The 12,340-nt window shown below is 30.5% G+C and overlaps 1 protein-coding gene across 2 annotated transcripts; it reads left to right on the top strand.

Annotated features, from left to right (window-relative positions):
• The first annotated feature begins 682 nt into the window (after positions 1 to 682).
• On the top strand, positions 683 to 9,430 carry LOC143615713 (fatty acid amide hydrolase-like). Of its 2 annotated transcripts, none has more exons than XM_077088774.1 (20): positions 683 to 844; positions 939 to 1,048; positions 5,455 to 5,518; positions 5,610 to 5,797; positions 5,960 to 6,089; positions 6,242 to 6,319; positions 6,552 to 6,699; positions 6,772 to 6,884; positions 7,212 to 7,287; positions 7,371 to 7,442; positions 7,554 to 7,599; positions 7,695 to 7,763; positions 7,875 to 7,955; positions 8,049 to 8,152; positions 8,248 to 8,340; positions 8,425 to 8,493; positions 8,761 to 8,825; positions 8,897 to 8,958; positions 9,051 to 9,146; positions 9,227 to 9,430. In XM_077088774.1, the coding sequence occupies exons 1-20, from the start codon at positions 745 to 747 to the stop codon at positions 9,287 to 9,289; spliced, it is 1,827 nt and encodes a 608-aa protein (XP_076944889.1). In that variant the 5' UTR covers positions 683 to 744; the 3' UTR covers positions 9,290 to 9,430. The 2 variants fall into 2 exon arrangements, with proteins under 2 accessions (XP_076944889.1, XP_076944890.1); XM_077088775.1 differs by having other exon boundaries at positions 5,613 to 5,797.
• The last annotated feature ends 2,910 nt before the right edge of the window (positions 9,431 to 12,340 follow it).

The raw sequence follows: 12,340 nt of genomic DNA on the forward strand, positions 1-12,340 counted from the left end.
AGTAATCACAATCACTCTTAGTCATTCCCCAAAGCGTGTAAAAACTGGGAAAACCAAAGAAAAACGATGAAAATATACAATGACGAATATGAACAATATTCACAATGATAAATTAAAAACGACGCAATATATCGCAAAATATAACATAATGCCAAACAAAATATAACACAATGTTAATTAGTATAACACAATATCAAGAAAAAAATACAATCAATGACAAAAATCAACAAAAACACAATGATAAATAAAAAAACACAATGATTTGTTTTTCAACATTGTGTTTTTTTATAATGAGAAAGACGGTGGAAGCATTTTTGTGTTTTTTACTTTTTTCGTTTTTTTATTAAATTTTGAGTTATGATTTTTTTAATTAATTTTCATTATTTTTTCTAAAAAGTTTTTTTTATACAAATCATTCTCATTCTTCTTGTTTTTATATTCTTTTATAGAATAACATGACCTTACCATTATTTACATTTTCTTTCGTTATTTATTGTCTTATTAATTAAAAAGTTACTTTATAGTTTATATATTTAAATCAAATATCATATTATTCAACACATATACAATACAATTACACATTATATATTTTAGTGTGTGTAAAATAGGTGGACTTTTTAGTTCTTACACATACACACCGCTACTATAAATACAACAACTACTTAGTTGAAAGTTCACGTTATTAAGTCTCATACTTTTCCTCTTGCTCTCCCCCAACCTCGACTATCCTCCTTCACGGAATTAATGGGGATCATTACAGACAACGGCCTCGTTTACAACCCCGTCGACGACGTTGATCTCGGCCCTCACTCCGATCAAATCTACCTCCATGCTGACGTCAAAGGTCTCTTTCATCATTTCACCCTAATTTTACTTTCATTTCTTCATTGTTTGATTAGATTATATTGTAAAAACTAAATTGATGTGTGCATATACAGCGCCTCGGATGGCTGGATTGATCGCGAAGGTGTTCGTGTGGTTTCTGGAGATGAAGCTGATCGGCAACGTTTTGGTGTATTTTCTGAAGAAGAATAATCGAATTCAGAAGGTATGATGATTCAAATTTATATTATTTTATAACGTAAGTCTTACGTCAGTTGAGAAGAAGGAAAACGAAGCTTTCTTTATAAAGGATGGAAACCTTCTTTACCAAAACGTGTAAAATCATGAGTTCCAAAATAGCCAATCCACTAGACAAAACGAATAATATTTTAACACGGTTTACTTAGGCCAAGGGCCGGATTGGTATGCCGTTAAATTAATGTTGATTATATATCACATGGAACCTTTAAATGGTTATTTATATCTGAAGGTAGCTATTGTAATTATGTAGAGTTTGCTCGATTAATTAGTGAGCAAAGTTAGGTTACGACATTCCTAAATTTACTTGAGTTGTAACTTACTTTAATTTGATCAATCGTCTTGTTAATGTAACATTAATTAATATTTGGTGCCTAATTTAATCAACTTTTTTTTTCTAGAACAAGTAATTTTCTTTGTAATCTACCCATCAAAGTGGAAATGCCCTAATTGAATCAATTTTAAACACCTTTTTAGTTGAAAGTATTGCTCTAATATTATGTGATGTAACTAGAATTTAATGAGCAATTATTGTTTATGTACTTCTAATATTTTGTTTTTTATATATTCATGTAAAATATAGTATAAAGCTAAATTGATATTTATTAGATAAATAATTGAAACGTGTTAATTACATGAATGACATGTTGTTGCAAGTTGGTTCAATTACTAATTGACTACATTCAAACAAGATAAGTCATTACAGATGGATGAAATTATTAAGTGCATAAATTGTCAATATTATTACTATTACAAACACAAAAGAATATATAAATATTTAAAATACGTGTATTTAAATAATAAATATAATATTTTTAAACAAGCAAATTAAAATAAAATGTAACACTATGTTAAAACAATACAAAATAGTTAAGCTTACTTGGCTACTAATATATCCGTTCTATCTTATGCACTGTCGGTGGAATCTTGATAAACTAAATAAATTAATAATAAACATATATATAGATTGGATGATTAGTGGTGGAGTATGAATGATAATAATTTGGCATAGATGGATTATTCGTGTATCATCATGTATGGATTGAACTTGGGGAAATATCAGCCGTGTATATGAACAAATTTGTTAGACGTGATTATCAACTCGATCCTTTATCTTGTGGGCACTTCCTCCACCTTCATGAGGATTAAATGAAACAAATCTAAATTGGTTAAACCTTTAACCATTGATTAATATTTTTAAAATTTGGTGCTTTTTACATGTAAATATGCAAGTTATGTAATAGAAAAAAATATACTAATTTATTTATAAATTTTATCTTGTATAGATAAACCAATAGTAAACGAATTGCTTTCATTCTAAAAAAAAATGAATTAGTTGAGACTCGAGAGGTGTGAGAAACAATAGTTATTATTACATGTATATATAACATCTTTTTTTGTTTTTATGTTCTTTTAAGATTATAAAACTGAAGGGATATATATATAGTTCACTTATTAACCGTAAGATTAATCCTAACTCAATAATTGTTTACAAGTAGTCTCAACTTTAAACGTATTTTCATCAAGTAATCTCGAACATATTTTTCACGCATCGAAAAACTAACATTTTTACTTTTCAGTTAGTATATGATTGTTGGCAAAATTACCTAGGTTAAGATTAATCCTCGTCTGGTGGAAGTTGTGATTTTCAAAGTTTAATAACCCGAAAACGGATAGTATGTTTTTTTACAATAATTTATATCTAAAAGTAGTTGCTTATATAAATCCACCGCAAGATAACTTTTTCTTAGCTAAAATTGGGCCTACACTCTTTACTTAGCTATTTGCTAAGCCATTAATTATTTTTATTTCAGAATGCCTAACATATATATTGCCTAGAATATAATAAATGTAAATGAATAAGATACTACGTTTTGTTATCTAGAAATATTAAATGGACTTGAATTAGGAGTGCTATGTACAAAGTTTCATAGTAAAAGTTGCATGAGATGTATTTTAATTTACATTCTATCTTAATTTTTGCACAATAATTTTTTATCAGCTCTAAATTGAAGCTTATTTACTAAATCAGACCAAAGGCATAGATAAGGGCCGGGAGCTGCTCTACTACATAGATTAGGGTTGGGAGCTTAAATGAGTCTTTATTTATATAAATAAGAAGTATACAAATCTAAAAAAATATTACTTTTACATATTTAGCTATAAAAGTTAAAGATATAATTGAATTATATATACAAAAAATATTCATAAAATGGTCAAACCAATCATTGGTTATCACAAAATGGTCAAACCACTCATCGGTTTGATTTCACGGTTAATATTTTTTCTTTAACTTTCAATCGGTCGGTTTCTATTTTTCTCTTGAACTTGCTTGTTTATGTCAATAGTACATGAGCATGACCAAGTTGTTGAGTTCCTATCAAAGTCATTTTCATTATACAAATATGGTGGTAACGTCACCAAGTTAGTTCCAACTTTAATTGTTTTTTTATTATTTATTATTTAGGTAATTACATTTAGATTATTATATATTTACTTCTTTTGGCATATATATTTTCAAAGATGTAGTAACATCATCTACACAGGTTATAGATGAATTTATCACACAACTAATACAGATTCTGAAAGACGGAAGACAAGAAAAGTATCATTTCAATACAACTGTTACTGGGTTAAGCTAAACTTACACCCTCCTCTACTTGTCATATCACCTCCCCTAAACTTTCATTTCCTATAAAAATTTTATTTGACATATTATTTCCTTGTAACATTTTATTATGGCCATTGAAAATATTAAATTAAAAACTATAAAGATTTTATTATTTTGTTTTTTTATCTCCTTTTAAATTTCATTTCCTTTTTAAGAATTTTAGTTTACATCATTATTTTCATGTAACATTTTTTTTTGTATTTTATGGTCTCCCTTTAATTCTTTTTATAGAAGCAAAATCATTTAATTATTCTGAAGACTACAAAGTACGTGGAACTTAAAATCTGATGCTGTACATATATAATACGGAGTAATGACATGATAACCAATTATTGACATTACTTGTTATGCTCTTGTGTTCTTGTAGCGCCTAAACGAGTTGAGCCGAGCCAATATTGAGTTCTCTTACGTTAGATCTTGGCTTGTGATTAACTTTCCAAATTCGACCTTGGCTTATGAAAATAAAAACACAATGACAAAAACACAATGAAAAACACACAATTAAATTACACAATGTAAAAAACACAATGCAAAAAACACTATGAAAAAATAACACACACTTGTATAACACAATTTTGTAAAACACAATTTTGGTAAAACACACTTTCTAAAATACCCATGAATTTTTTTTTTATTTTTATATAGCAATATGTACTCATATAAAAGATAAAAAAACACTCGTTATTATGGTGAAATTGTCTTGAAAAAAATGTCATATAAAAAAGTTATGGGCGTTTTAAAATGATTGGGGTATTTGACATGTAGCTTACATGTGAAGAAAGAAAGTCAACAAATGTGTTATCCTTATTATGCCCTTACCCTTATTTTACAATTTATGATCTCTCTAATCTAATCTCAACCATTCAATTTTAAAATGAATGGACAAGATTATTTCCTATCCTTCATAGGAAAACTAATCTTCTTATTATAACTCAACCCTGTATAATAATACTTATTATAATATATTATTATATCAAATTAAAATGATCACACTTATTTAAGGGAAAAGGACTAACATGACCCATTTGACTAATCGCATTTCTTGACTAGCTATCAATTCTATAAATACCCAAAATGGTCATTCCAAAAACAGGCGGACCGTATGTTTATAATATGCCATCTGACTGATCTATTCGGTTGGCCAACTCTATTCGGTCAGGTATTTCAGAAAATGATTAATTTTAAATCAAAGGGCCGATTGGATAGATTAGTTGACCGACGAAATAGATTAGTTGGTCGACATAATAGATCAGTCGGATGGCATATCTTGTTGTTTTGAGGACACATATCAAGATCTTGTTGGTTCCATAACCCGTCGGATGAAAAATTTAAACGATCGGTCCGACTGTTCTTGGATTGACCATTTTCGGCATTTGTAGAATTCGGGGGCTAGTCAAGGAATATGGTTGGTTAAATGGGTCATTTTGGTCATTTTCCCTTTATTTAAATAATAGGTTCACAAGCTTAGTCAACTCGATATATGAAACCCGGGCTCGTTAATCACGTGAGCTCTAATTTAGGCTCTAGCTCATTTAAGCTCCACTTGACATGAGCTTTAAGTGTGCCGGTCTCAAGTAGCTAACTAGCAACTCGACTAATTACCTACTATAACAGACTTAATAGACTTAATATATAATAGGAATTAGTATCAATTTATTATTCCTTGTAAATATTATCTCTAAATGATTATATGTTTTATGCAGCTAGTTTCATATGGAGTGATGGAAGATGAACCTCTTTATGTTCCTTTGCATCCTTATGAAGAAGGTTGGCTTCATGACTATTTTCTTAGAAGACAAATTTATGCAACCTAAAAAGCCTCACATTTACAATTTATATTAATATATGGTCACTGCAGAAGACACTGAAAAAGAAGAAGTTAAAAGCCTATGTCCTGATATGTCACCAGCAGAACAAGTTCAACATGCCATTGATTGTTTGCAGTCACCAGACGCGAAACTTCAAGATTCACATTTCAGTTTTCGCAGATGGAAAATAATGGATTACTCTAGAGCTTATTCATCAGGACAGATAACTCCTCTTGTGGTATGCTCAAACAGGCCCGGACATGTTTTTATCAGCACTAGTTAATTACCAGTTTTGACTTTAACTCGTTACCCGACTTGCTCATTTTGCCACTTCTCTTTACAGCTGAGTATTTTAGACTAGTTTGTATCTTAAGCTGTTGATTTTATCATCTTTCTTCAGGTTGCAGAGCGATTGATATCAGCGGTTGTGCAATCTTCTGATCCAGGAACGGATATGTCATTTTTCATTAGTTATGACGCTCGTGATATTTTAAGGCAAGCTACTGAGTCGACTCTACGATACCAGAGAGGTAACTGCCAGCATTTTTTTATCAAAACTTACTTACAATTTACAATTTAATTTAGTCTATTTATCAGGTTTATGACATGAGTGTGAATCGTCAATTTTAAACATTTTGAGCTTTTGAATGGATTGTTTTAATTTACATATTGATGTGTGCAGGCGAACAGATTTCCGTTCTAGATGGAGTTCCCATTGCTGTCAAGGATGAAATAGATTGCTCGCCGTATCCAACTACGGGTAATTTCATGTTTTGGTATACCATTTTAGCTTTGATTCAGAATGGAAGCAAGAACACAGTATATTAGTGCAAGCTTTGAGATAACAGTTTATAATATTACCGAATAGTTCTCAAATTTATAATGTTTTCTAGCAAGTTCGGATTCGATCATAAGTAACTTAAAATTATTACCTTATAACTTAGCATGTGAAGAACAGTATTCTTAAGTGGCATAACTGACCATTTTTATAGGAGGTTCAACTTGGTTGCATAAAGTAAGACCTTGCAAAGGAGATGCTTGTTGTGTTAAACGCCTGAGATCATGTGGTGCCATATTAGTGGGAAAGACAAATATGCACGAGCTCGGTGCAGGAACCAGTGGGATAAATCCTCATTATGGGTAAAAAAAATCATTCTTAAATCATGTACAATAATATTCTTAATTTTTTATTGCTTATTTTTATTGGTTCAGGGCATCACGAAATCCATATAATCCTAAACGGATATCTGGTGGTTCGTCAAGTGGATCAGCTGCTGTTGTATGTGCAGGATTGTGCCCGGTTGCTCTTGGTGTTGACGGGGGAGGTAAATAAAACTCATACTGTAGTAACCACAAGTTAAACCCTATGCTAGTTAGCAGAGGTGTCAAAATGGACGGGCTACGTGACTAGTTGAAAAGGGCAGTCGGGTCGGGTTGACCCAAAACAATTTTTGCGGATATACTTTACTTATAAATGCGCATTATGCCAAATATGATTACAAATGTTTATTTCAATAATTTTAAGTTATGAACAAAAAGATTTTGGATCTTTTTTTAATTAAACAAAGCTTTGACAACTTTTACCCGTCCCAACTGTTTGACCTGTTTCTGTTTAAACCTTTATTATTATACCGCCTGCATTAATTGTATAGGATCTGTGAGAATGCCTGCTGCCCTATGTGGGGTTGTTGGTTTAAAGCCATCCTATGGGCGTATACCGCACTCTGGGTGAGTAAGAAGAATTCAGCTAAACATTACATACAAGATCTTAATCTGTTATACCTAACCGTTTTTTTATGTACTTGTTCTAGTGTTCTTCCCTTGAACTGGACAGTTGGCATGGTTGGAGTACTAGCAGGCACGGTTGAGGATTCTCTGATCGTGTTAGTGTTCTTGATTTACACGCACCTCATTTCATCGTTTTGTTTATGATCTTGTACACGGTTGAGGATTTTTAATTGTGTTTTCATAATGTCCCACTTTGTTATTTTCAGTTATGCAGCTATCGGTGGCCAACCTGAACAACACCAATCAACTGTGGTACCTTCCTTAATAACACAAAACATTAACCTTACCCCATTTTAGACGTCGTGTGCTAATAGTCTTATTCTTATTTTTTTAATCTACATTTGCAGCCTAGACTAAAGTTGCCAATATTGAAGCATTCTAATATGTCTAGTATCAAACTGGCTAAATATGATGAGGTTCTTACTCGGATGTTTAAAAGCTAACCTTTTGTACATTCAACGTTTCGATACATATAATATTCATGACACTTATTTTAACCTTTTGGTTTTCTATCCATGATCCTTCAGTGGTTCAGTGATTGCTCTGATGACATTAGATCTCGTTGTTTGAAGGCTATAGCTAGTCTTCAAAAGTTGTACGGATGGGAGGTATTCAAATTTTGGTCCAATTTATTTAATTTCAGTAATTTTGCTATAATGAGATGTAATAATTTATTTATACTTTTTGGTACATGAATAAAGACAGTGGAGGTGACCATACCAGATATAGAAGTAATGCGTCTGGCGCATTATGTTACAATCGGTTCAGAGTGTACAGCTTCGATTGCTCATCATTTAGAAAATAAGTATGTAACTCTTAATCATTGTACTAAGTTAATTTTTTTTTACTAAAAATTACAAAATCCCATGATGATGAATTTATAAAATTGAAACGAATCAGATGTAGGTCGGAATCAGGGTGGGATGTAAGAGTTGCACTTTCTATATATGGCTCTTTTGACAGTCGGGATTACTTGAATGCACAGAGGATCAGGTATTAGTTCTTACCAATTCCACCGGATTAAATTCTCCCAAAATCCATTTCGGTTATACATATTCATCTATATGTTGACTGTAGAAATCGTCAAATGAGGTTCCATGAAAAGATTTTCAGCATGGCTGACGTCATTGTTTCACCTACGGTCGGGTATGATCTTGTACCTTAACTATAAGTACATTTTGGGCAATGCTGCCTTTAGCTAACTTATTTTTATTTGGTCCGTTTGAGATAAAACACCACACGGATCAGCCCATTCATAAGTAAACAGGTTGAAACTGCAACTTATGTTCATTTGATCCGTTTGAGATTAAACACAACCGGCATCAGCTTATTAATACAAACGGGTTAAAAGCGCAACTTAATTTTATTTGACCCGCTTGACATAAAATGAGTTCTTTTTATTATTCTTGGTAGTGTAACAGCCTATGAAATAAAGGATGATGCTCAGGAGACTGGTGAACTAGACTATGTTAATGGAGGTGTGTATTTACCACTTTATGCTTGGTTTTTATTCCACGTGGCTTTTTTCTTTAATCTATTTTACTCTTAGCCGCACTCGTGCGATATTCAATAGCTGGAAATTTTCTTGGACTGCCTGCTGTAACTGTTCCGGTATGCTTAGTTTCTACTTTTAACCGCTTCTTGAAGTTGTGTAAATAACATTATCTGAACCAAACGTATTAACAGTTTACTGTTTTTGGTAGATTGGGTATGACAGAATCGGGTTACCCATCGGTATTCAGTTTATCGGGAAACCATGGTCTGAAGCTAAGTTGATCCAGATAGCATACGCGATGGAGGTGGGTCCACTAATTACTCTAGTTAGTCGTACTCACTTTGTGCTATTTTTTTCCTAGCTTATACAAATGGTTTGTTTTAGGCGTTGTGCGAGGCCGAATACAAGAAGCCACAAGTTTTCTATGATCTACTAGGCGAGTGCTAATGGGACTTAGAAATGATGAAGATACAATGACTTTGTATGGTGACTCAACTAAAAGTAACCTTTTTTATGTTTATTTGGACCGGACGCATAAAAGTATGTAATAGGCTAATATATACATGTAGTACTTGTTTTCTTTTGTATTGTATATATAGTATGTTGTTCTTTGTTGTGCTTACTTGGAATAATTGAATGTCTTTATAATATTTAGTTCTTCAAAAGCAATCTGTTTGAGTTGATCTTGATGAAATCGTAAAGGAATTGTTATTAAGTGATTATGCATTATGTACATTTTATGGTGCATGAATAACATATGAAGAAGCCATATAGAGGTTTGCAAAAAAGCTAACTTCATGTTTGTGTTGCAACAGCTCCAGTGGCGTAGGCAAAAATATTTTTCTACGGGTTCGGACAATTTCGAGAGATGGAGGACCAATTGTTTATCACTTAGATTTGGGTTTTCTACGGGTTCGACGCTAAAATTTCTACGGGTGCGATCTCAAAATACACTAATATATAACACTAAAACAAAATTTTATACAGGTTCGACCGAACCCGTTCCCCTAAAGCTACCTACGCCCCTAAACAGCTCCCTTGTCGTAATAACGTGACATATTGTCTCAAATCCTATATATGTTTCAAACTAGCTAACATCTTTCGAGAGACTCGGGTTCATGAAACCGATTTAGTAGGATTGCTTTGGAGCTAGATTTGGGTTCATGCATTAACACCCAAAGTATTAAATAACTAAAGACAAGATATAATGTGAATGAAATTTAAGGGGGAGGATCATGAGAGAACTCCTTTTTATGGAGAGAATTAGTGAACTAATAATGAAATATTTTTAATTTAATTAAAAAAATATTTTTAAAATTTTTTTTCTTTCATCCTTCTTATATGTTGTTATTCTTCACCACAAAAAAAATATAAAAATGAAAAAAAATAATAAAATAATAAAAAAAATTAACGAGTAATGCATATATGCAATACACCGACTTTTTTTATATTGCATATGTGCAATAGTGTGCATTTTGATATTTTAAATAGTGTTGAATAGCATATATATAGTTGTTTGTATTGTATATTTGCAATAATGTTATATTATATACAATAATTAAAGAAAATCGATATAGTGCATATGCGTATTAGTGTTGTATTACATATATGCGATAATGTGTTTTGCATACAATTATTAGTGTTGTATTTGCATATATTCAATAGTGTGTATTGGATAATGCAATTGTGTTGTATTATATGCAATAAAACACTATTGTATATATGCAATAAGCATTAGTGCGCATATGCACTACAATACTACACCGACAAGTTTTTTTTTTAGGAACAATATCATCTTATTAGAAGGAGGAAAGAAAAAGAAATCACAAAATATTTTTTTAAAAATAGTTAAAAATAATTCTTTACTAGTTCTATAATTTTCTCTTTAAAAGGAGTTCTCTCTAGATCCCACCCCTGAAATTTAAAAGGCTGTTTTGTAATATATATATATATATATATATATATAGAGATAGGATCATGAGAGAACTCCATTTTATGGAGAGAACTAGAGAACTAATAATGAAGTGTTTTTAATTTAAATTAATAAAATATTTTTAAATTTTTTTTCTTTCATCCTTCTTATATGTTGTTATTCTTCACCACAAAAAATAAAAATAAAAAAAAAAAATAAAAAAATTAACGAGTAATGCATATATGCAATACACCGACTTTTTTTATAATGCATATGTGCAATAGTGTGCATTTTGATATTTGAAATAGTGTTGAATAGCATATATATAGTTGTTTGTATTGTATATTCGCAATAGTGTTATATTATATACAAAAATTAAAAAAAAATCGATATAGTGCATATGTGCATTAGTGTTGTATTACATATATGCGATAATGTGTTTTGCATACAATTATTAATGTCGTATTTGCATATATTCAATAGTGTGTATTGGATAATGCAATTATGCTGTATTATATGAAATAAAACACTATTGTATATATGAAATAGGCATTAGTGCACATATGCACTACAGTATTACACCGACAAGGTGTGTATTTTAGTATCAAGATCATTTTATTAGAATGAGGAAAGAAAAAAAATCACAAAATATTTTTTTTAAAATAGTTAAAAATAATTCTTTAGTAGTTCTCTAGTTCTCTCTTTAAGAAGAGTTCTCTCTACATCCCACCCCTATATATCTATACTAATTAATAAATAAAGGTTTACTTATGTCACATGTCATCACCATGTTAATCCTTACAAAATTTTCCCTCCTCTCTCTCATATTAAATATATTTCTCTTTTTAATATTTCATTTTCAATTTTTAATAATTCCATCTTAATTTAAAAGAATTAATACCATCATAAATATGTTAATTTGTTTAATATAAAATATATTGCATTAGTTATTAATATTAGATTTTTATAAGTAACTAATACGAAACGGGTGGGTTTCTTTAACCGATTAAAGTATCAAACATTGTTCATGACAAAACAATTAAGATTAGAATGACTTTTGATCCACGAGTTGGTTTAAAAAAGTAGTCATTTTCAACTAAATTTTGATATAGAAAATAAAAAAGAAATAATTTATGATTTATGAATTTCTAACAACTTTTTATTTCGTACTGCGTAATGTGTAACTTTTTTACCGTATAATATTATCTTTATATATGTGATACATCTTTTTTGTATTTTACATTATGTTACTATTTAAAAAAATAACTTATTTTAACATGTGTGCTACACGGGTAACTAACCTAGTATATATATATATATATATATATATATATATATATAATACAACTAGTCTTTTATTATCGAGAAGGAAACTTTCAAAGAAATTAAATTAAACAACAAATATGAAAACAGAAAATACGACTTTTGACTTTTGATGGCATGACAAAGTCAGCTTCAACTACTATCAGACATCTAATGTAATAACCAACCAGCCAACCAACCATTTGCTTCATTATCAAATTATTACTAAACCATTGTCAAACTTCCATTTTCATATATCATTCACTATTGTTCATCTTACTGAA

This window comes from Bidens hawaiensis, unplaced genomic scaffold (genome assembly GCF_021521415.1).
Source record: "Bidens hawaiensis isolate Kalapana, Puna unplaced genomic scaffold, B.hawaiensis_p1.1 tig00044022_1, whole genome shotgun sequence".
Classification (NCBI taxonomy): Eukaryota; Viridiplantae; Streptophyta; class Magnoliopsida; order Asterales; family Asteraceae; genus Bidens; species Bidens hawaiensis.

Bases quoted from the DNA above. Each gene is read 5' to 3' on its own strand.
- LOC143615713 (XM_077088774.1), top strand. From the start codon at position 745: ATGGGGATCATTACAGACAACGGCCTCGTTTACAACCCCGTCGACGAC. The intron at 6,885-7,211 runs GTAAATAAAACT...TTAATTGTATAG, and splicing joins TCTTGGTGTTGACGGGGGAG to GATCTGTGAGAATGCCTGCT. The intron at 8,494-8,760 runs GTATGATCTTGT...TATTCTTGGTAG, and splicing joins ATTGTTTCACCTACGGTCGG to TGTAACAGCCTATGAAATAA.